Below are 24,171 nucleotides of genomic sequence, written 5' to 3' on the forward strand. Positions count from 1 at the left end.
TGCAACAAACAGTAATATTGATATTAGTTCCTTGTATTCAACAACAACAACAATGGAACATGTAATATATAATATATAATCAATCAACGATAACAACATCAACAACAAATAACAACAACAACGCAGACCAAATACAACTGTTTGGAATTAATCAATCAACAATCAATGCAATCGAATCATTCCTAGTCAGCCAACTAATGCTAGGATGATATTTATATAATATATTAGTTACACATCATCGCAGCCTCCTCCTCCTCCCTTTCCAACCCATCCAATCAATCAAACCAACCAAACTCGCCCGCCAACCCCAAGTCCTTTCCAAAGKTTTGAAACTTTCAGGACATCTCTTTGTCCCTCAATCTCTCTCTCTCTCTCTCATCCCTTTTGGGATGACATGCTATGCCAGTCCACGCTACGCCACGCCAAGGTGCACTTGACCAAGCATTCATGTAATACTACACTGATCATTTGTCAGCTTCAATAAATATCTCTTTATAATTAATTAACAATCTCATCTCTTGCATCAATTTTCAAAATGATTTAGAGCCAAAAAATGGCGTGGACTTGGTTTACAAACTCACTTGTTACTCAGTTAGTTTGAATAAATAGAGAGATAGATATAGATTTTGWKATATAGATAATCAATACACCGTGATAATGGAGTATATGGTCAAGGATTTTGTTAGATCATTGATCACTCCAATCGACTTGCTCAATGCAATGCCACAATTGTCCAAGGTAACGAATTATTGATTGAATGAATGGCAGAGTGTATCAACAATGTGTCTGACTTGAATGAACTCAACAATATATGATTAGATGTATGATAGACTACCTGATAATGATCCAACACGACTACGTAAATTGAGTAAATTAACAGAGAGATTCTTATATGTCACTGACCAAGATCATAAGTTGGAGGATGTTTGGCGCTTGCATCAACAATCCATCAATGTTACAAAACTCTCTACACTGCCCAACATCACAATAACATCTTGTGACTTGGCATTGGCTATACTCCGTTTTGCAGCCTTTGACATTGACTCGAGAAGCAGAACAAATACATCCTATGCATTCCTACTCGATCGTGAGTTTGTTGAACTGTTGTTGTCCCAGTCCCAGGCCAAACAACAACAACTACAACAACAACAACAACAATCAACGATGTTGCTGGATCAACTTGCACTTGGATATGGACTTGCTCAACTCAGAGGAGCATTGATCGACGTTATCAACTATTTTGTGCCGTCATCATCATCATTCAGCATCCATTTTTATCCAGCAACATCGAACGTGTTCGACATGCCAAACTACAGTCGTCAACTCATTCATAAGTGCTTTGGCAAGGATCGTGTGCAACTTGTGTTGGAGCAATGGTTCCTCACCTCGATGGACAACATCAAGGGCGAGTACAATAGCAACACTGCGGCCTTGTGTATGCTTCACCTTGTACTCATTGAGGATAAGACACAAGATAATCTATTGGCCAATCACAAACAGATTGTATTCGACTTCATCATTTCAACCTGTACTCACCTGGAGCAACACATTAAGTTGCTTGAACAAATGGACAATAGTGCACATTTGGATGACCTGCGCGATGTACTTGATGTCATATTGGATGAAGCAATGGACAATGACAATCAACAACGTATCATTGGATTGTTCACTATGTCCAATGATCCACGACACCTCAACATCCTATTCAACATCTTCCATCAACGTATACATCGGCTAAAGAACTTCAAGCCACTCTTCCCCACCCTAACCTTTACAAACAAGAGCAGAATGATAAAGGCCATGGGACCATCATTCCAAATTGTAAGACTTATTCAAACATTCAACTCTTTAGATCAATCCAGATTACTCATAATCTATCAAACCAATCAATCAAACATACTATAGTACTTCATTAATAATGAGTCGGAATTAGTTAACTCCATCAATTCTACTCTAGAATCATGGCAGAGCTTGGCTATACTTGATGGAATGACCAGTTGCTACGTAGGCCTCAACCAGAAGTTACCAAAGTCGTTAATGGATCGCCTGGAGAAAATCCATTTATATCAATTTAATCAGAGAAATATCGATGGACAAGCACTGAGCTCTTCAAGAGTTGGGGATGCCATTGTCAGAGGCATGTTGGGGGTCTACCAATCAACTGTCGGCAACCCCCGCTTTAGTTCTATGTTCGATCATGCCATGTCCTTCCTCATGATTATGGACCGATGTCCATCACTGAATCGTGAAGTCGTTGAGGGATTCCCCGAGGAACTGAAGAAATACGCCATCAGTCAGGTGGGTCATCGCTATCAATCAATAAGGAACTATGACCTGTGGGCCTTATGTTTCCATCACTCACTTCTAACCGATGACCATCTCAAGTCTTTGTTGACTCAGCTGAAGACTCACCTGGAGGACTCTCCCGCAGGACCATTTATCAACCGATGTCCTCATCCCAACAATACATGGATGGACTATGTGGAGATAGCMAATCAACTTTAATGTGGATCAGAAGGTACAATAATGGCCGACACACTATTATACCACTCCATACTGTTGTCTCTAATTTGTACCCACATATCGCCATGCACTGTCGATACTCAGGTCCAGTATTCCATTTCCTCAGTATGCCTACATTGTTCGATCTATCCACTATTCAGAATGGGTCACCAAGTTACTAAAGCCACTCGACCGTGATTATCAGTATGAGTTGGACCATCAGTCATACATCCAGTTCAAGTTGAACTCTTCTCGTCGCATTGGCAAAGGACTAAGGAAGCGTGTGCCACTGCCATCCTTGACTGGACGGGCCTCAATGAGTCTGTCCCAACTCCCACATATCATCATCAGTCAAGTACTTGAGTTGGTGATACGCAATCACAATGGTTTGGATGGTGGACAGCATTGGATAGTTGGCCTGGCCACAGTGTCCAAACTGTTGCATACACTGTGCGCATCGATAATCACTCATTCATTTGTTCCTTCACTTCGAATATATTCAATAATCAAACATTTAGGACCCAATGGACTATGTCTCCTCAAAGACACACCACGACATATCCATGCCACTGACATTGTACACTTGCACTCTGATGACAGACATCAATGTCTTGGCCGACTAACACATTTGACCGTACCATTCGCCAAGATATTCCTGGATAATAGTGGCCTCCTGTACAACATTAAATTCATCATGGTCCATGCACCTCATCTCCAGCATATCAAGTTTGTCGAGCATCTTTTAAATCATGATGAGTTCGATCAGGCTCTCAACAGGGTGGGCAATCAAAGTACACTGGAGACACTTGAGGCCCATTCCCAAAATCATCAAGTAGTCACATCCACAGACCCTCAGCCGTGCATTGCCCGAATGATCAGAAAGTACATTGAGATGTGTGAAGACACTGTACACACAATTGAATACCAATCATCCAATAGTAGCAGAGACCTATTGGAGTTGTCAGTTCGCAGACACTATATGTTGACCAAGGACACGCCAGAACAAGAGCTAATACGCATTGGATCGTTTTCTCAAAACAGTACCCTGGAGCATCAATCCAAACAATGCAAGGCGGTGGAACTTGAAGTTAATATTCACAGTTACACGTCTAGTCCAGATAAGGAGGGAGCATTCCAGCTGTACTACCTCAATACCAAGATGGTACCATTCTCACTCACAATCGAAGCTGACAACATGAGGGATGTGGGAAGATTTCTCCCAAAGTGCGCCACATCACTCTCATCACTGACCATCCAACTTTATGACATTGAACGATTGATCAAAGCAGAGGTTGGTGGAGCATTGGAGACAGAAATATCAAACCTTGTGACCGATCTCACTGATCAGGCAATCTTCCCTGCACTGAACAGAGTGTCATTGATGATGATTCTGCAGGATGGACGTAAATGTCCACTCAATCGTCAAGCAATCTCCAGTCTGTCCACCATTCTCCAATTCCAGCCAATAGAATATGACTATCCAATTACATTCGAAAGGGTACTGTCTGACGTTGCTGTCGTCAATCATTAAAGTTTGGTTTGACCCATAATCAAACATGTCTTTATGAGTTTGAGTGTGATTGGGTGAGGGTCGGGTTATTGAACCTCAAGCAAATGACTTCGTGGTCTTCAATGACTCATCATCTTGTACACAATCCTAAACATATATATAATACATTATCATAGGTTGATGATTAGTTCATAGTCATTGTATACAATCATGTCTAATCCAATACAACAATATCAACAACAGGGATATCCAACACAACAACAAGGATATCCAACATCGACACCATTGCCACAACAACAACAACAACAACCTCAATATTATTATAATCAACAACAGAATCAATATCAACAAGTACCACCTTCAACATCTACAATGACCTATCAGACACCTCCACCTCAAACGTCAGGTGTGGCAGGAGTAGTACCACAACAACAACAGGTCTATCCTCCTAATCCCAATGTATACAGCGCATCTCCAGCACCTCAACCTTTTCCAACCAGTGAGCAAACAAACAACAACAATCCCTACAACCCTACTCAACATCAACAACAACCTCCCTCAACAACAGCCTATTCACCCTTTACTCAGCAGCCTGTCCAGGGCATGCCCTACGTAGGGCAGCCACAAACACAACCGCAACCACAACAACAGTACTACTCTCCTCAGCCACAGCCAACAGGACAACATTATCCATACCAGCAACAGTATCCCCAACAACCACAACAACCACAACAACAGACATATCAACAACAGATGCCAAACATGCAAGGCCTGTCACTGGGACCATCACTACCAAACCCAGTGATACCATCTAATATGATGCAACCACAGGCGACACAACCAAAGGGAGGCGACAACAGGATCAACGCATCACAGGTACCCAACCCCGCGACCATCCTCGATCACGGTCGTTCTTACGTGTACAACACCAGCTCGATAGATACACCACCACCTTCGTCCATTCAGCAGGAAGTTGTCGACCAGCTGTGCTCTGGTCCACTATTCATGCGTTCGACCATCTACACGCTGCCACCCACCGATGAGATACTCAACAGCTCGCACCTGCCCTTTGCCATTCACACCACACCATTGGCGCACAACAATGTGCCCATCATCGATCATGGCGCTCAAGGACCCGTTCGCTGCACTCGCTGTCTCGGCTACATGAACCCCAACAACACCTTTATCAATGGAGGCAAGTTCTATGTCTGCAAGCTCTGTGACTATGAGAATGATGGTATGTACTTAAGATCAGTGAGTAGATGTTGATGTGTCGCGCAAGCCTAGACTAACACTCGCGTCTTAAACAGTCCCCCAACATTACTTTAGCGCTACATTGGCCAATGGCCATCGCACTGACTTTGAGCAGAGACCAGAGCTGCAGCGAGGTTCGTACGAGTTCATTGCCAAGCAGACGAACGAGACACCAGTGATACCGGCATACATCTTTGTGATTGAAGTGTCGGCCAACACTGTGACGTCTGGCGTGCTGACAACGGCGATCGAGGCCATCAGGACAGTTTTGAACGAGCGCAGCGATATGACACCTCGCAGGATTGGCATCATCACGTTTGACACAGAGGTGCACTTCTGGAGCTTCAAGAAGACTTACAACATGCCTCAGATGAAGGTCGTTGCCAAGGGCAGCGTCTTTGTCCCCGGACAGCAGGACGCCTTCCTAGTGGACTACACCGAGTCAAAGCATTTGGTCGACTACTTCTTTGACAACATTGCCAACTTCTTCCGCCATCCACACGACATCCAGCGCGAATTTGCCTTTGGCGCCGCCGTGCAGACGGCCGCGATGTCACTGGAGAAGTGCGGCGGACGTCTGTTTGTGCTGACCACCAACCTACCCAAGGGCAGTCCCGGTGCCATTCCTAAGCGCGAGCAGAGCAAGGAGAAGACAATGGTGCCCTCGCCCGCCTACAACAGCTTCTACAAGTTGGTTTCGCAGCATTGTGCGACGTCCAACGTCATGGTAGATCTATTCATCATCCCCGGCGAACTGGTCGATCTGACCACGACCGGCTACCTGGCCACATCGACAGGCGGCCACATCCACTACTACCCACACTTCAATCCAGACACGGCCGACCAGCTTCACAGCGACTTGGTACACGCGGCTACCCAGCCATACGGCTTCAAGGTCGCTATCAAGATCCGTTGTTCACGTGGCCTGACTGTGAGCAACAACTATGGCAACATTGTCGAGGAGAATGGCGAGATACACATTGCAGGAATCACCAACGACAAGTGCATAACTTCACTGATCAAGTACGACGACAAGCTCAAGCCCAAGACAAAGGCTTACATCCAGTTCGCCATGATGTACACGACAATCAAGGGCGAGAACCGCATCCGTGTACACAACCTGCGCTTCAACGTCGCAGACACGGTCGTCTCGTTGTTCAAGGACGCTGACATCGACTCGATCATGACCGTGCTTGGACGTTATGCCTGTCGCGACATCATCACAACACCGCCCAGCCAGGTGCGTACCAACACCGTGGACAATGGCATTGAACTGCTCGCGGCATACCGCAAGAACTGCGCCGCCGACAAGGCGCACACACAGCTCATCTTGCCAGAATGCTTCAAGCTACTGCCCATCTACACGCTGTCCATGATGAAAACGCCCGCCTTCCAGATAAACTCCAACGTCTCGCCAGACAACAGGTTCTACGTGATGAACCTCCTGGCCTCGTTGCCCCCACAGCGCATCATTCCCCTCATACATCCGCGCGTCTATCCCATTCACAATCTGCAGGCCAACCACGGCACTCTGCACCCCGAGCACAAATCCATCATGCTGCCCGCATTCGTGCGTCTCTCATTGGAGAGTGTGACGCAGGATGGCGTGTATCTCTTTGAGAACGGCATCAACATCTACCTCTGGGTCCAGCAGTTTGCCTCACAGAATGTCTTGCAAGACCTATTCGCCGTGGACTCTGTCGTGGGCCACAACGCATCAAAGCTGACCAAGTTCTTCCAATCATTGAATGGCGCCAACCAGTATCATCAGCGAGTGGAGAACATCATTGGTGAGATCATTCGACTGCGAGACATGGATCCAGCCAAGCAGGTGCAGCTGGTAGTTCAGAACGACTACCTGGACTCGTACCTCCGCCAGCACATGTACGAAGACAAAGGACTGGACTCAATCTCATACATCGACTTCTTGTGTCAGATCCACAAACAGATACAGAACAAGCTTTCGTAAGATGGGTGGCTCTGAACACACATCCACCGACCAGTCATCCAGCCATCCATCACCCGATGGACCCACCTGCCGATGGTGACAACATCCCCCATACTGCAGTCGGTTCGGTTCCATTCCAATACATACCCTAAGCTATCTCACTTCCCATTTATTGTGCTCTTGTCTTATTGACCCGCGTTAGTGATCGTCGACCCTTGGACGACAACGATGCGCATGACTTGTTGGCCTGTACATAGGTCACTCATATGTGGTTGGTTGGCCTTAGATGTTCAAGATGACCAACATCAACAACTACCACCTATGATTAGTAACAGCATCGACACATACCACCTCTTTCGCGCGAATGGCCATTGCCCAACGCGTTAGAACGAGTCGACACGACGACGACTTGCCAATCCAATCCAATCGGTTCCGTTGATTGATGGGATTTTAAAATATCTTGGAACCTCTTGGGGATGGTAGATATTTTTAACAAAACACATCTTAGGGCGCGACTCTTCGAGGCCGACAAACGACCCTTCAAGTCATGGGCGAGGGGGTGCGATGGCGCATACCGTCCGTATGTACAATTTACTGTAATTATGTTCAACTCACGGCCATTCATCAACAGACGAATGAACGGCAAAGGGGGTATGTTTGTTTGATTGATAGACACATGCCATCTCCGCCTCGCGCTTTGTTGTTGTTCAAGTCAACAGCAATATAAGTTCAACATGTCAACCATCACTATATTATTTATTTATTTATTTATTTATTACTATATACAGATACAAAACATTAACCAATCATGAGGATGTTTCAACAATGTAAGTATCAAAGTTCGAAAACCTGGAACTATACCAGCCTCGCCCCTGATCACAAAGACTAACACAACCCCACTCAACCACTCACACCCACAATAGTGTTGGTCATCTTGGTGATCTCGTCATCTCTGACATATACTTATGCTCAGACATGTTCGACTTCTTCGACTTGGAGAGATCCAGCACCAAGTGCTAATGGACCAGTCTCACCACCCATTGCTACAACCATCCCAGCAAAGACAATGACATTCAGCACACCAGTGATGTGGAATGGCTTCAGTGAGTATGGTAACACAGGATCGTTTGCCTTGGCCACCGGCTCGTCCAATGGCGTCAATGTCGCTGGCACCATTAAGTTCACCACACCCCGACTGGTTCCCCGACAACATCTACTTGGTTGAGCGTGACCCGATCCCCGTCCTGCGCGCCGGCGTCGAGCACACGTTCAACTTCACCTTCCTCTCGGGCCAAGCACCAGAGTTTGGCAACACCATCTCCAACATTACACTCCAACTGCACCCATGGTTCAACACGACTGTTGCACCAGGCGATCGCTACCTTATGCCAGACGACGTTGCCTACCCCTACTATGAGCATACATTCCTCGGCAACCTTGGCCAGACCAACCAGTGGATGGCCCTCAGCCACAAGTTCACCCCCAGCGTCGACCTCTTCTCATCCGTGCTGCTGTTGCGTTGGTCTCACCCAACCAGAGTTACCTCGCACACCTTCTACATCCAGTCCTCATCGCTGGCCTTCCCCGCCCTCCCCATCACCATCCCACCCCTGCGTCCATCATACAACGAGTTGACCAACCTCCCAGTTCAGCCAACTACCACAGTGCCCCAGAGCATCACCACATGTCCACACCAGCAGACCGGACTCAAGCACTGGCACAACCCCGCCACATGGCCAAACTCAGTTCTGCCCCACCCAGCCAACACCATCACTCTGCCCGCCAACTCCAAGGTACTGATCTCTTCATGCTCACTCAATTCCAATGTGGTCTTCACCAAGATCGTCATTCCCGCCACCAGTCAGCTGATCTTTGGTGATGCCAACATCACCATGCGTGTCAAGGACATCGTCGTCAACGGTCAACTCTGGGTCGGTAGTCCAACCTGCAGAATGAATGGCAACATTACACTCATCTTCCACGGCACCAAGACCTTGAACAACACCCTGGGCACCAATGTCGGCTCCAAGGGTATCTACGTTCCAACTGGCGGCTTTGCCAGCTTGCACGGAAAGCAATATACACCCACCTGGACACGTCTTGCCGCCACCGCCTTCCCCGGCGACTCTGTCATCTCGCTCCAAAGCTCAGTCAACTGGGAGGTCGGCCAAAAGGTCGTAATCACCACTTCCAGGATCGAGGACGAGTACACCCTCGAGAATGAGGTTATGACCATCGCCGCCATCAATGGCCGTGTTCTCCAGTTCACCACTCCACTCAAGTTCTACCATTATGCCGGCTCGGAGTACCAGGTTGAGGTAGGTCTGCTCTCGCGTCGCATCAACCTCATCTCCCATCAGCCCGACACCACTGGCGACATTGGCGCCCACGTTTTGGTCACTGGTGAGGCTCAGATCGCTGGTGTAGCCGGCACCCGGATGGGTCAGCGCAACATCATTGGTCGCTACCCCTTCCACTTCCACTTTGCCAAGACTGTCAAGAAGTCCTACATCACCGACTGTGCTGTGATCAGCTCATTCTTCCGTTGCTACACCATCCATGCCACCAACAACCTTACCGTCGAGAGGAACGTTGCCTACGACGCCACTGGACACTGCTACTACATTGAAGATGGAGTTGAGGAGAACAACACAGTCTCGTACAACTTTGCCGCCTTTGTCCACTCTATTGGCGCGCCAGCCAATGGTGGCGGCCAAGGTGGAGACTACTTTGAGGCCAGCGCAGACCTCGCTCAACCTGCCGACTCGACCGCTGGAGGATTCTACATCACCAACGCCTACAACACATTCGTTGGCAATGCAGCCTCAGGAGGTTGGGCCGGTTTCAGTTTGCCCAACTTGGTCAAGCCCATTGGCCCAAGCAGAACCGTTGACATTGTACCCAAGGAGCGTCCATTCATCAAGTTCTACGGTAACTCTGCTCACTCTGCCGGTTACTTCTGGACATTTGGCTCATGTATCTATGTTGGAGGCGCTCTCTGGGAAGACGAGAACAACAACAATCAATTGCTCTACTTGTCTGGCCGTAATGAGCGTGTTACCTACTTCTATGGCACCGACATTGTAACCTACCTACGCTTCAACAACACCAAGGCTTTCTTGACAACTGGCCAAGCCATCTCTCACTGGGGCGCCTACGTTGAGGTCGACCAATATGAGGCTCATGACATTGGTCGCGCCGGATCACTCTTTGGTCAAGCATGGCTCAACAATGCCATCGTCAATGCCATGTCTGGCAATCCATTCGCTCAAGGACCACAGTACCATCGCCAGGGCTTTGAGTTCTACGACACACTCGTCCAGACCGTGTTGACAAACATCAACTTTAGAAACTACATCCACAACCCAGCCGCAGAGTACATTGATGAGGATAACGTTGTCTTCATGTCGCTCACTCACTCTGATGTCTACAAGCCCCAAGGTATCAGCGCAGTCAGGAACATCACCTACACCAACGTCAACCCCAGCCAGATCCTCGGTCACTACGTTGTGGACTCTGGTTCCTCGCGTTACTTCAACTACATGGACTGGGACGGAAGCTCCACTCTCAACTACCCCAACAAGACCCTGGTTGGCTCGCATCAGAACTGGTGGAACCACGACAAGAACTGTGTGTTCAACCCACACAACATGGGTGTCTGGGTCTGCTCACCCAAGCGTCCAGAGATCGAGGTGGCCGCACTCGATGTTCTCATCGAAGGAGTGATCAACTACAACGAGACTTTGTATGATGGCTACCCCGCAGAAGACAAGGTCGGCAACTTCTACCTGTTTGGCAATGGAATCACCGACAGACGTGTGATGCCAGTTGCTGGCAACCCAGGAATCACCGGTGTTTCCAACATGGGATGGTACCTCAACCTCAACAAGGGATCGCCAACCTACCACAAGATCAATGTGTTCCAGGTCACCTACGGTCATTGGATCATGTACGCCATGTCATTCCCAGCCGGCACCACCTTTGACATCAGCACCACTCATCCACGTGAGGAGTCATTCAATCGCACTGTGACCCAGGTTAGCACTTTGAACCAGGTGCTCAATGGTGATGGTACCAAGTACTACTTTGACCAAACACACTTGTACGTCAAGATTGTTGACTTCTCGATTGTGAACCCAACACCAAAGGAGTTCAGTCGTGGAGGAGCCATTGTCTACGACACCAACATTCCATTCATATGGTTCGTTGAGTTGACCTACCACATCACAGCCAACTGTCCACCATCAACCATTGTCAATAGGCCAATGGGTCAGTTCTGTACTGTCACTGATACTCTACCATACTATTAATAAAGTCACTACTTTGTGTCCTAGGACACCATGACAACCTATCCATAAGGTTCAAAGATATAGCGAGGTGACTTGCATTCTCAAGCTAAATTCAATACTTTTCTTTGGAACAATATTTATCAGATTACCAAATCTGGATGGACTTTGGAAATATATATTTTATTGGACAACGACCTTGTGGAAATTTTTATTTATACCCGTCAACTATCATATACAACAACAAACAAATAATAATAATAATGTCAGCTTGTATAAAAGTAGTATTCTGTTTTGTATTGGTATTCACCTTGTTGTCATTGGGCAGCATGATAACAGGTGCAATTCTTTTTAGTCGAGAAAAGAATCAACAAGTCACTGCTCAATGTTTGGTTACCAACTTCACCGTTGTGGAAAGTACCTGTGGCCATTCTGATGAGGCAGCCCCAACATACACCTATCTCCCCACTCCAACTATCTTACTCAAATCTTGGAAACAAGTACATTCATATTACAAGTGCTATATGTGTGACTTTACCTTTCAGATAGAGTATGAAGGAAAGAATTACACTGACACTGAAACTGATCAATCTGATTGGGCAACAAGTCCCACTTCAGCCCAAGAGATGTGCCAAAAGAAGACATCAATCAAATGCTTTTACCGAAGAAGACACCCAGAGACTGTCACATTGGACCACCTCAAACACATGAAGCTTGGACTGATCCTAGTAATTGTATTCTCAATAGTATCATTCATATCATTAATATTATTAATTATATTTGCTTTTATGGTTTAAATTGTTAAAGAAATAAAATAAAAAAATAATTAATCTTCTAATCACTATAAAGGGATCAGTACTTTATAAGTCTCCAGTCAAATCAAAATTCTTAATATACAAAAGATATTCTATCTGTTTATAAATTAGTTTATATTACAATAATATGAAAGGAGAAAATATATTTGTTTTAGTTATATCAATAATTTTGAGTATATTAATAGTTGTTTTATTCATAGGAGTCGCATTGTTGGTTAAAAGTGATTCAAAAATTTCAACTACTGAATGTAATATAACTAAGTGCATAGCTGAGACATGTTCCATTAATGTAAGTAGAAAAATAATTATTTAAAAGATTTAATATTATATTAATATCCACAACAAATAATAGTTTCAATATTCTCTTGAAAAAGGAGGAACTAATTACACAGGTTATGAATGTTGTGTCGTTACCCCTCATCCGAAAGAATATTGTAAACTATTAACTTCGACAACATGTTATTATATTACAGAGGATCCAAGTACAATAACTCTAGACCGTTACAAATTTACTAGTGTACCAGGAATGATTTTAACTATTCTTTTTGGAACTCTATCATCAACAATTCTATTCATCTTAGTATTCATAGGTTGTTTGAATTGGTTTGTGAAACCTAAACCCAAAGTGGATCAATATGAATTAGAAAACTCGGATAATTCAACAGCTAAATACAATTCAATGGATATGCCAACAATGAATAATTCCTTTCAAACTCATCAATAATAGTTTATGACTAAGATAAATTTCTAGACTAGTTTAATAAAACATTTAACTTCTTGTATCTTGAAGTTATAAATCTTTTAAAGAATACAGAGGAACAAGAATAATCGCCCAACAATTCCATCAAAAAATCGATGGATAATTATAATTCAGTGAAAAAAACAAGTGTTTGGGACTTGTTTGCAGGCCTTGACCTGTCGGACAACGATCACTAAAAAAATCTATCTCTCAATCCACCAATCAAACAATCATACAAACATACTATCAATCAACAACAGGATGTCACGTAGAAAGACTGTTATTATACTATTCAGTGTATTTATTGTCTTGTCATTGGGTGCACTCATAGCAGGTGCATTCGTCTATCATCAACAAGAGTCCAATCAAGTGTGGGCAAGATGTATGGTCACAGGATGCAGTGTAGTACAATCAGAGTGTGGCCAAGATGAGCCACCCGCAGGAAATATCAAACAACCAGAAGGCTTACTGGGTGGCAGCGGTACAACAATGCGATTAAAGTACACATGCTACAAATGCCAGTTCTCATTCTTGCTCGAGTACAATGGTCAGAACTACACATCGAACGAAGTGGATGAGAATGAGGAGTTGGCCAGCGATACCAGACAAGGCGCACAACGACGTTGTGATGCAACCTCCAGCATCACTTGTTATCATCACAAGAACAAACCAAGTGATATCACCATCAACAAGTTCAAACATCTATTTACTGGACTGATGATGCTCATTATATTCTCAATCACATCATTCATTGGTATCATTATCCTTATACTTATCGTTGCGTCTAGGTGGCGATGATCCCTTGGACCAATCAATCAAATATATATAATATATAAACATATAAGAATGCGCACTTTGTAACATACATCACTGGAATATTGATCATCCTGGAACTATTCCTTACTCCCAACCCCACATATATTAATTTGAATGTTTGATTAAAACTTATTATTATATTTATTTATTAATTATATATATGTATTGGATTATGAATCAGCCAAAACAGCCTTTGAGATTGATTGGTAGTACTCTATGTTCTTGATGATGGTCTGAGTGTTGATCTCACATGGTGGGATGCCAAGAGCGGCAAGGTGTGCCATGGTACGGTTGCAGTCGCCAAAGCCAATGTGGAAGAGTGGGAATGAGGTGGCAGTGCGGAAGAATCCACGGATCTTCTTGCAAGGTGTGCTGCCAGAGGTCATCAGCTTCTCCTTCCATTGGAGGAAGTCGGCGTCCACAGTGAGTGGGTACTGCTCGTTGATAATGTTACAGATGTCGGTCAGGTTCTTCATCTGACGCTTCTCATCCTGGTTGATGAGATGGTAGACGGTTGGAGTGCGGCTGGTGTTGTTGGCGGTCCAGTAGGCATCATGCAGGGTGAGGCCGACAAAGGCGCGTGACACCCAGTCGATTGGTGATGTGTTGATGTTGCCCTCGCCCAGCTGCTGGTTGAAGGTTGGGTAGCTCTTGAGCTCAAAGATTGACTTGACCACGAGTCCGAGGATGTCGTTCTCATTGTCGATACCAGTGCGGGAGTCTCCAAAGATTGGTCCAACACGGACGATCATGGCTGGGATGCCACGGGCGGCGGCCTCCCTGATCAAGTACTCTGTGATGACCTTGGACTGGATGTAACCGTTCATGTCGTTGATGTGGTTGAGCGATGGGTAGACATCCTCAGTGATGGCCTCGTTACGTGAGTCGTTGAAGAAGACAGAGATGGATGAGACGTGGACGATGCGCTTGAGTGTGTGGCCGGCGGTGGCAAGACGGATGATGTCCTTGGTACCGTTGATGTTTGTGAGACGGATCTCATCGTAGAACTCGATGAAGTTGACGTTGGCACCATTGCTGATGATCACATCGACATTGTTGGCCAACTGCTCAAACTCGGCGGCGGACAGGCCAAAGAGTGGCTTGGACAGGTCACCGAGGACGAGGACGACACGCTGCTCAAACACGGCTGGGTCAAAGCTAAGCTTGTACTGGTTGAGCTTGTTGAAGAGGGTCTGCTTGGCCTCCTCAATGGAGTTCTTGGCACGAACCAGACAGTAGATGGTCTTGACGTTGGCCTGGGTCAGGTAGTCTGAGAGCAAGTAGATACCGAGGTATCCAGTGACACCGGTCAAGAAGACGTTAACAGCAGCGCCCTGGATTATTGGGACGACTGGCTTGAGGGTGGCAGCTGGGGTGATGTCAGCGTCGAGAACACTCTCTTGCTTCCAGAACTCAAGTGGCTTGGTGCCTGGCTTGGAGGTAGAGGTGGCGACCTCCTTGTTGGCTGTGCCAGTGGCAGTGGTGGCAGTTGCGGCGGCGGCAGTTGGGGTCTTGGCAGTGATCTTCTGGATGATTGAGTTGATCGAGTTGGAAGAGAGCTGGAGATGAGTGAACAGGTTCTTCTGGAACTCCTGGTCGATCCAGTTCTTCAACTGCACGGTGAGCAGCGAGTCAATACCATAGTCCTTGAGACGGGTGTCGTAGTTAAGCTTGGATGGGTGGATGGACAGAAGCTCAGAGATCTGGGCGACGACGCGATCAGAGATGCTGTTGCCACCGGTCGAGGAGCTGGCCGATGCCTGCTTCCTCTCGAGGTCAGAGTCCTCGGCAAGATGCTCCATCTTGATCTTGATCTGTGGGCAGTACTCAAACAATGACTTGTAGCTGTAGTTGCTCAGCATGACCTGAGTCTCAGCCTTCTCGCCGTTGAAGATACCGTTGAGACCACCAAGAATCTTGGACAGGGACACGAGGTTGATGCCGCGGCTCTGGAGGAACTGGGACACGGACTTGTCCTTGGCGACCTCTCCACCAGCGTCGAGTGCACCCCAGTTGACTGCGGTGGCGGCAAGACCCTGTGAGCGTCTGAAGTGGGCCAGACCGTCGAGGACAAAGTTGGCCGAGGTGTAGGAGGCCTGGTTGGTCGATCCGAGGACAGACACAATCGAGGAGAACAGGACAAAGTGGTTGTAGGTCCAGCCGAGCTGCAGGCCAAGCTGGTGGAGGTTGATGGCACCAACAGCCTTGGGGTCGTGGGTTGCGGTGATAGTACGCTGGGTGATGTTGTCCACCTCACAGTAGTCGTAGATCGTTGCAAAGTGGATCATGGACTTGACTGGGCCGAGAGTGGGCTCAGCCTGGTAGAGGGCTGACACGGTCTCCTTGAGGTTGTCATAGTTGGAGACGTCAACAGAGCGGTAGTGGATCCTGACGTGGCTGCCAGCAGCCTTGGTCTGGTTGATGAGCAGCTGGAGCTCCCACTTGAGGGCTGAACGCGAGAGAACGACTATGTCCTTGAGGGTGGATGGTGCGTGCTCGAGGATCCAGCGAAGGATGAACACGGCAATACCAGTCTGACCGGTGACCAGCAGGGTCGAGTCAAGTCCGTTGAGAGCGTAGTTTGGCTTGACGATGCTGACAGCCTTCTTCTCGGCGATCTCCTGGAGCATTGGGGTGAGGACGTCCTTCTCAAAGTCGGCAAAGTCCACAACGATCTTTCCAATGTGCTTACGCTCGTTAATGTACTCGATGGCCTTCTTGGTGTCGCGCACTGGGAAGGTCTCGACGGGGATTGGGCTGAGCTCGCCGGCGTCGATGGCGGCAAACACCTCGCGCAGGATACCATTGACAATCTTTGGACTGTAGGCGATGGCACGCTCGAGATCGATGGTCTGGTAGCCGACGTGGTACTTGAACACCTCAATGTCGATGTTGTCATTGTCCATCATCTGGGTGACCGAGAGATCCATGATGCGACCGATCTGGGAGAGGGCGTCAAAGTTGGGCTTGAGGAAGTCACCAGACAGGGTGTTGAGGATCATGTCGACACCCTCCTTGGTCTGCTCAAACTGACGGATCTGGTCGGGGAAGCCGCCAGCGACAGAGTTGTGGGCAGTGCTGATGATGCTGGTGATCAGCGAGCCGTAGGTGTCCTCGAGGAACTGGCGCTTGTCCTTGGAGCCTCCGAATGTGGCGAACACTGGTCCAGTGTGCTTCTTCCACTTGAGGAGGTTGAGTGCGGCAAGACCAACACCTCCGGTCGATGAGTGCACCAGGATGGAGTCCTTGCCGGGCATGAAGCGACCAACGTGGAAGATGGCGTAGTAGGCGGTGGCGTAGACGACTGGGATCGAGGCAGCCTGAGCGAACGAGATGCTCTTGGGCTTGATGACCACGCGGTCCTGGTGAGTGAGCACGTGCGAGGAGAATGAGTGGCTGGCAAAACCAACGACCTCATCGCCGACATTGAATCGGCTGACGGCACTGCCAACGCGGGAGATGATACCAGCGCACTCGAGACCGAAGGGTGGGTTGTAGATGTCACCCTTGCTGAAGATCTCCTGGGGCAACAGACCACGGTAGAACAGGTTGTCCTTGTAGTTGATACCGGTGGCGCGAACCTGAATCTCGACCTGCTCTGGAGCGAGAGTGTCGCGTGGGTGGAACACGTAGGACAGGTTGGAGTTGAGCTTGCACACCAACTTGGCGGAGTCATTCTCGTAGGACGATGGTGAGTCGAGTGCGGCTGGCTCGCGCAGGTATCTCTGGACGAGGACCTGGTTGTCGCGGATCAAGAACTCCTTGTCACCGAGCTGGGCGGTGTTGGTGAGCTTGGCCAAGAAGGCGAGCTTGGTGGCGGCGGCACCAGTGGTGTCAATGTCGATGGCAACGGTGTTGAGCACAGTCTGGAACTCGAGGAAGTAACGGAAGATACCGACTAGTGATGTGTTGAGGTAGTTGACAGACTCGCGCTGGGCGTTGGCAGTCAGGAGAACGATCTTGGCGTTGGTAGCCTGGTTCTTGAGCAGCAACTGGTTGAGCTTGACAAACTCCATTGTGCGCACCTGGTAGTTGGAGGTGGTGAGGGCGTCAAGACCGGCGAGGAAGTACACGTAGGTGTTGCTTCCGTCGCAGACAAAGTCGACAAACTTCTGCTGCTGGCTGGCGGCGGCCTCGTCGAGGAGGCTCGCCGACTGGAAGATCTCGATCTTGTTGGCATTGAGCAGGCCTTGCTGGATGAAGTACTCCTCATGAGCGTTACCAGAGACGACAAAGGCGATCTTGTCGATGGCAGAGACAGTTGGGAGAGCCTCAATCAATGGCTTCTGGGCGACGACAACGACAGCCTGAGTGAGGGCGCTGGAGGCGACGGTGGTGGCGTGGGTAAGACCAGCCTGCTGGACGAGCTGGGTGAGGTCAGCAGCAGTGAAGTTGTTCTCGAAGGCAACGGTAGTCTGGGCATCAAAGACGATCGATGACTGTGGAGCCTCGCGGAGGACAAGGCGACCTCCTGGTGCCAAGACACTGGTGAGGTTAGCAACGATCTGAGAAGCTGGCACAGAGGATGCGGCCAGGGCAAAGTTGGTGATGATGATATCGTAGCTGGAGACCAAAAGTCCTTGCTCGACCAAGCACTTCTCAAGCGAGAGGGTAGTGCGGAATCTAAGCAACAGAGTGTCGCTGGCGTACTTGCTGAGGTCAACCTTCAGAGTCTCCTTCTTCTCGGCAGTGCACACAATGGTGTACTCGACAATGGTGGAGTTGTTCAACTTGCTGAGCACCTCAAGAGTGTGGACAGTCTGCTGGATATCGCCATTGAATAAGTCGACCATTCTCCATGGGCGGACGGTTGCCTTGGCTGGGTGAGCAAAGGTCGAGACGCAAGTTGGTGTGACGTAGTCAGAGGCGGAGGCAACATCAACAGCTGTGACTGCTGGGGCAACGGTGAAGGACTCCTTTGGTCCCCAGACAGAGGTGTACAGCTCCTTGGATGGGTGCTTGACGACAGTGGTTCTCTTGACCTTGATCAAGGAGTTGGAGACGATCTTGCCAAAGGTGGCCAAGACTGATCCATCCTCAGCGTAGATGGCAACGGAACCCTGCGATGTGTTACCGGCCTCCTTGATGACCTTGGAGAACAGGTAGACCTTCTCTGGGCGGGTGACTGGCAGGTTGGAGGAGAACACCTTGAAGTGCTCCAAACGCTCGAACACAATCTCTTGTGGGCCGTCCATGAGGGCCAACAGGGCGTGCAGGGCACAGTCCAAGATGGAAGCGTTGAAGAAGCTGCCATTGTCAAAGGCAGAGACGGTTGGAGTCATCTCGAGGGTGGCAAACGAGCAGCCAACACCAAAGGAGAAGGACTGGATGCGCTGGAAGGTTGGGCCGTATGGTAGACCGAGGGTCTGCAGCTTGGTGTAGACCTCGTTCTTGGAGAGAGTGGCCAAGTTGCACTGGGCGCGCAGGGCTGCGATGTCGACCTTGGGTATCTGGTCGGCTGGCAATGGAGTGTAGGTGGAGACACGACCGTGAGCAGACTTGACCCACTTGTCGGTGTTGTGGTTCTCCTTGAAGTTGAACTCAACCTTGTACTCGTTCTTGGAGTTGGCGATCACGTTGGACTGCAGGTGGTGCTGCACGCCATCAGTCAAGAAGAAGGGAATGTTGAACTCGAGGTTGTGGATGTCAAAGTCCTGGCCCTTGAAGATGTTGCAGATGTTGTCAATGTAGCCGGAGCCTGGGAACAGGTACTTGCCCTTGATCTTGTGGCCCTTGAGGTAGTTGAAGGCGGCGAGCTTGACGTCGATCACAGTCTGGTAGAGCTGACCACCAGTGTTCTGGCGATGGCCGAGGATGTTAGTGGCGGGTCCCTCCAATCTGATCTTCTGGCTGACCAATGGCTCGAACCAGTACTCCTCAGTGTCCCACTGGTAGCGTGGCAGGATGTGAGTGAGCTCCTTCCAGGCGAGGTTGGTGTTGGAGTCGATCAATTGCGAGGCAAAGTTGATGTTGATGCCGTGGTTGTAGATGGCAGCCAAGGTCGACTGCATGGCCTCAGTGTCGTGCTTCTTCTTGTGCAGTGGTGACAGGACCAATGGGGTGAAGGTGATCTCGTCGGATGGGGCTGGAGTCAACTTCTTGATGTAGAAGGCAAGAGTTGGATGTGGGGCAATCTCGAGGAAGACTGGCGAGGTTCCCATCTTCTGCTCACCAATGTACGAGAAGATGTTGGCGATGGCCTTGGTGAACTCGACTGGCTGGCGAAGGTTGTCGTAAATGTACTGGACGTTGTACTCCTCCTTGTTGCGCAACAATCCACCGTGGATGGTGGAGAAGAATGGAAGCAATGGGCCTGATGAGTACTCGAGGTCCTTGAGGGGCGAGTCGAACACCTGCTGCTTGATCTTCTCCTGGTGCGACGAATGGAACGAGCATGGGGTAGTGAGGAAGGCGGTGAAGATACCGGCCTCCTTCATCTTGTCGGCGGCAGCCTTGAGAGTTGGCTCATCACCAGTGATGACGATCGAGTCGGATGAGTTGTAACAGGCGATCTCGAGTGTTGGGTAGGCGCTGGCGTAGTCCCTGATGTACTGATCGCCGCCAATACCAATGGACAGCATTCTACCGCTTCCAATGGTCAAGTTCTGCAGAGTGCTGCGGTGGTACACGATCTTGGCAGCAGTCTCAAGGCTGAGGATGTTGGCGCAGAGTGCAGCAGTGACCTCACCAAAGCTATAGTATGGTAAAAAGAAGAAGAGTATGATTGAGTGTTAATGTTATGTTGTCGAGTTGATAGATTGCATGATGAACACATACCTGTGACCAACGACGATGGTTGGCTTGATGTTCCAGTGCTCGTAGAGAGCAACCAGACCAACTTGGATCAGGAAGACGGATGGCTGAGCAAGCTTGGGCTCGTGGATCTCTGGCGAGCTCTCTGAGGCCAAGTCGTTGAGTGACTGAAGGATGGAGTAACCAAAGTGCGAGGCCATCAGAGCGTCACAACGGTCGACGGCATTCTTGAAGACTGGCTCGGTCTCGTAGAGCACCTTGCCCATGCCCTTCCATTGTGGACCTTGACCACAGAAGACAAAGACGATTGGGGTGTTCTGAGCGTTGCCAAGAGCGGCAATGTTGGAGGACTGGGTCGAGTTGGTCGAGTAGGTGGTCTTCTGGGAGACAAAGTCCTCCCAGTCGCTGGCGACGACCACCTTTCTGATGGCGTACAAGTGTGATCTGGCTTGGATCTGGTGACGGGCAAAGTCCTCAAACTTAATTGTTGACTTGTATTGCTCGACGTTCTCGGCAACAGTGCTTATGTACTTGTCCAAGGACACCTTGGAGTTGGCAGACACTGGCACCAAGTACTCCTTCTTTGGAGCTGCAGCAATCTGGTTGTTAACCTATTATTGATTAATTGAATGAATGATTGAGTGTTAGAGACTGTGCAACACGTGAGCAGTTGATTGAGCCACATGATTGGATACATACTAAGTTGGACTTAACCTCCTCACAAATAATGTGACAGTTGGAACCAGACAAACCAAAGCTATTTACACCCATGCGAACAACCTTGTCCTCTGGGAAGTCCTCTTGGTCGGTGACGACCTTGACGTGCCACTCGTCCAACTTGATCTTGGGGTTGACGCGCTCAAAGTGAATGTTTGGCACGAGCTGGCGGTGCTTCAACATCAGAGCAACCTTGATAAGCGATGCGATACCGGCGGCTGACTCCAAATGACCCATGTTGGACTTGACGGAACCGATTCGGAGTGGGTTCTCGTTGGTGTGGTTGTCGGCAAAGACCAAGGACAGAGCCTCGACCTCAATGGGGTCACCGACTGGGGTACCAGTGCCATGGGACTCGATGTAGTAGATGTCCTCTGGCTTGAGCTGTGCGCGGTTGAGTGCCAGATCGATGTTCTCGGCCTGGGCGTGCATGGATGGTGCAGTGATTGTGTTCTTCTTGTTGTAGCCATCGACGTTTGAGCTGCCTCCCTTGATGACACAGTAGATGCGGTCGCCATCGCGGACGGCGGCGCTGTGACGCTTGAGAATACAGAGACCGGCACCCTCAGCACGGACGAAACCGTCGGCAGAGGCGTCGAAACTGCGGCACTTGCCCTTGTGTGACAACATTCCAAAGTTGGTGAAGGCAATCGAGATTGTTGGGTCGTAGAGTGCGTTGACACCTCCAACGACGGCCATCTCACAGTCGCCAGACTGGATGGCTTGCACTCCCAGGTAGACGGCGTTGAGTGATGATGAGCAAGCAGTGTCGAGGGTCATTGATGGGCCACGGAAGTCAAAGGCAAAGGACAGACGATTGGAGATGAACGAGTTACCGTTTCCAGTCAACAGGTATGGCGACATGTCTGTGATCTCTCTGAAGCCTTGCTTCTGGTAGTCGAGGTTCATCAAACCGATGAACACTCCAGTGTCAGAGCCACGCAACTTGGCTGGCTGTATTTGGGCGTCCTCCAGGGCCTCCCAGAGGATGGTCATAAGGACACGCTGCTGTGGGTCCAGATGGATGGCCTCCTTTGGCAGCACACCAAAGAACAGAGGATCGAAGCGCTTCCATTCCTCTTCGCTGATGTAGCCACCAAACTCGTTGGAGATGAAGTCCTGGTCGTGGAAGGACTGTGACCATCTCGTGTCGGCCGTCTTGGAGATACCGTCGAAACGGTTGACCATGTCGCTCCAGAACTCGTTTGGATTGGTGGACCCTCCTGGGAATCTCAAACCAATACCAATAACGGCAATATCTTGATCTGATGGAGTTTCAGGTGCAGTTGATGACATTGTTTAGAATGATTGATTGTTGTATATATTATTATGTGTATATATTATTATTAACTGATTGTTAATGTTGTTGTATATATAATAATTATAAATAATATTATTATTATTATTATAAGGTCAGGTGGTTGTTGGTACGTAAGAAAGTACGAAGGTAATTAAACTATGTGAGATGGGATGGGATGGTATCAAAGATGTTAGATATTAGACGAATGGGTTCCAAGCAAGGTGGGCCAACCCCCTGGGATCTTGAACATCATCATTGATCATGATATTTACCTCGATAATTATCCAGGATAATATTTGAAGTTTTGGAGGTTGGAAAAAGGAGGAAGAACTACGACCGAGTGTATATTGGACTTGGTTGTTGTTGTTGATACTGGCTATTATGTATAAATAAATAGCAAGTATGATTGATTGGAGTTGATTGTTGAGTGTTGAAAAAACCAAGTTGGCTTGTTGATTGATTGATTGATCACTCTTGGTTATTATTTTAGAAATAAATAATTATAATAATTTCTAATTGAATAAGTGTTGTAATTAATGTATACAATTACTTTGTTGGATTGGAGTAATTGAATGCTTATAAGCTTGGAAGTATATAGGCATCCAATCAATCGATGAAGTTATACAACAGTGGTCCTGGATACACATACATCATCGTGCAAAATATCCTTGCAAAATACTTTAAAAATGGGAATGGATGTGATGGAGGTTCCCAAACGACTCGTGTGTGTGTTTTGGGGTACACTCGAGCCCATCACACACGGGCGCTGGACCTATGCGGGGAGGCGTGGGCTTTGCTAGAGATGGTAGGTGTCTTCCGTGAGTGTGTGTCTGTGGGAAGGGTACATGCCAAGGTGCATTTCCCAAAGCACAGTCCCAAGGTTGCAGCAACTCCCACCACCTTCAGTCGTGTGATGATGGGAATCCCAAACATCCATCCGCCGCCGCCGTCAACGTAATGGATTGGAAGTAAGTCTTGAGTTGTTGGCACAGGAGACTTGCTCTTCAGTGCCAGGCAGTGCAAAGAAGCTCCATCCTACTAAGTAACATTGAGACGACGTCAAAGAAAAGTGAGTCGACTTATGCTGTCTGGTTCCCTACTTTGTGGAGCGGGCACGGGGCACCTTCCATTACCGAGTGACTGATGGGACTCAAATAGTTGTTTGTTTGTAGGTTTGTTGATGATTGATTGTACAATCACCAGATGATCAGCAAGCAACTTTGTTGATGTTTCGTTCGCTTCAGTCGGAATAACGAGATTACACGAGGGTAGTCACACACCCAAGTCAACAATTGACCACCACGCGCCATTGGAGCGCTGAAGATGAATGTAAGCCTTGTATCCCATGCTGGGATTGGCATCACACTGATCCCACCATTGTTTGTTGTTCTTGTGAATGATTGATTGACAAATCTTATTCTACTACTCCTACTACCTTCCACATTCCTCTATACTTCCCCAATACTTGTGTTCTTCGATACCATCCGATAGATTATCGGACTTTTCATTCATACCTCCATTGTTATTACTT

General features: G+C 48.2%; 5 protein-coding genes across 5 annotated transcripts; 4 read left to right on the top strand and 1 right to left on the bottom strand.

Moving 5' to 3' along the window:
* Nucleotides 1–666: 666 nt before the first annotated feature.
* Nucleotides 667–1,993, top strand: SAMD00019534_024590 (hypothetical protein; the record flags this gene model as incomplete). Its single annotated transcript, XM_012901757.1, has 3 exons — nucleotides 667–738; nucleotides 820–1,821; nucleotides 1,958–1,993. 3 exons carry the CDS (start codon nucleotides 667–669, stop codon nucleotides 1,991–1,993), a joined length of 1,110 nt encoding a protein of 369 aa, XP_012757211.1.
* A 1,380-nt stretch (nucleotides 1,994–3,373) lies between these two features.
* SAMD00019534_024600 (hypothetical protein) lies at nucleotides 3,374–4,033 on the top strand (the record flags this gene model as incomplete). Its single annotated transcript, XM_012901758.1, has 1 exon — nucleotides 3,374–4,033. One exon carries the CDS (start codon nucleotides 3,374–3,376, stop codon nucleotides 4,031–4,033), a length of 660 nt encoding a protein of 219 aa, XP_012757212.1.
* Nucleotides 4,034–4,207: 174 nt separating this feature from the next.
* On the top strand, nucleotides 4,208–7,235 carry SAMD00019534_024610 (hypothetical protein; the record flags this gene model as incomplete). Its single annotated transcript, XM_012901759.1, has 2 exons — nucleotides 4,208–5,249; nucleotides 5,323–7,235. Coding segments are annotated over 2 exons (2,955 nt in total), but the record flags the coding sequence as incomplete, so codon positions are not given.
* A 1,088-nt stretch (nucleotides 7,236–8,323) lies between these two features.
* On the top strand, nucleotides 8,324–11,518 carry SAMD00019534_024620 (hypothetical protein; the record flags this gene model as incomplete). The annotated part of the gene is made up of 1 exon (XM_012901760.1): nucleotides 8,324–11,518. A coding segment is annotated over one exon (3,195 nt), but the record flags the coding sequence as incomplete, so codon positions are not given.
* Nucleotides 11,519–14,040: 2,522 nt separating this feature from the next.
* Nucleotides 14,041–22,636, bottom strand: SAMD00019534_024630 (hypothetical protein; the record flags this gene model as incomplete). Its single annotated transcript, XM_012901761.1, has 3 exons — nucleotides 14,041–20,563; nucleotides 20,648–21,234; nucleotides 21,323–22,636. 3 exons carry the CDS (start codon nucleotides 22,634–22,636, stop codon nucleotides 14,041–14,043), a joined length of 8,424 nt encoding a protein of 2,807 aa, XP_012757215.1.
* Between the last annotated feature and the right edge of the window lie 1,535 nt (nucleotides 22,637–24,171).

The sequence above is a fragment of the Acytostelium subglobosum genome (genome assembly GCF_000787575.1).
Source record: "Acytostelium subglobosum LB1 DNA, scaffold: scaffold4, whole genome shotgun sequence".
Classification (NCBI taxonomy): domain Eukaryota; phylum Evosea; class Eumycetozoa; order Acytosteliales; family Acytosteliaceae; genus Acytostelium; species Acytostelium subglobosum.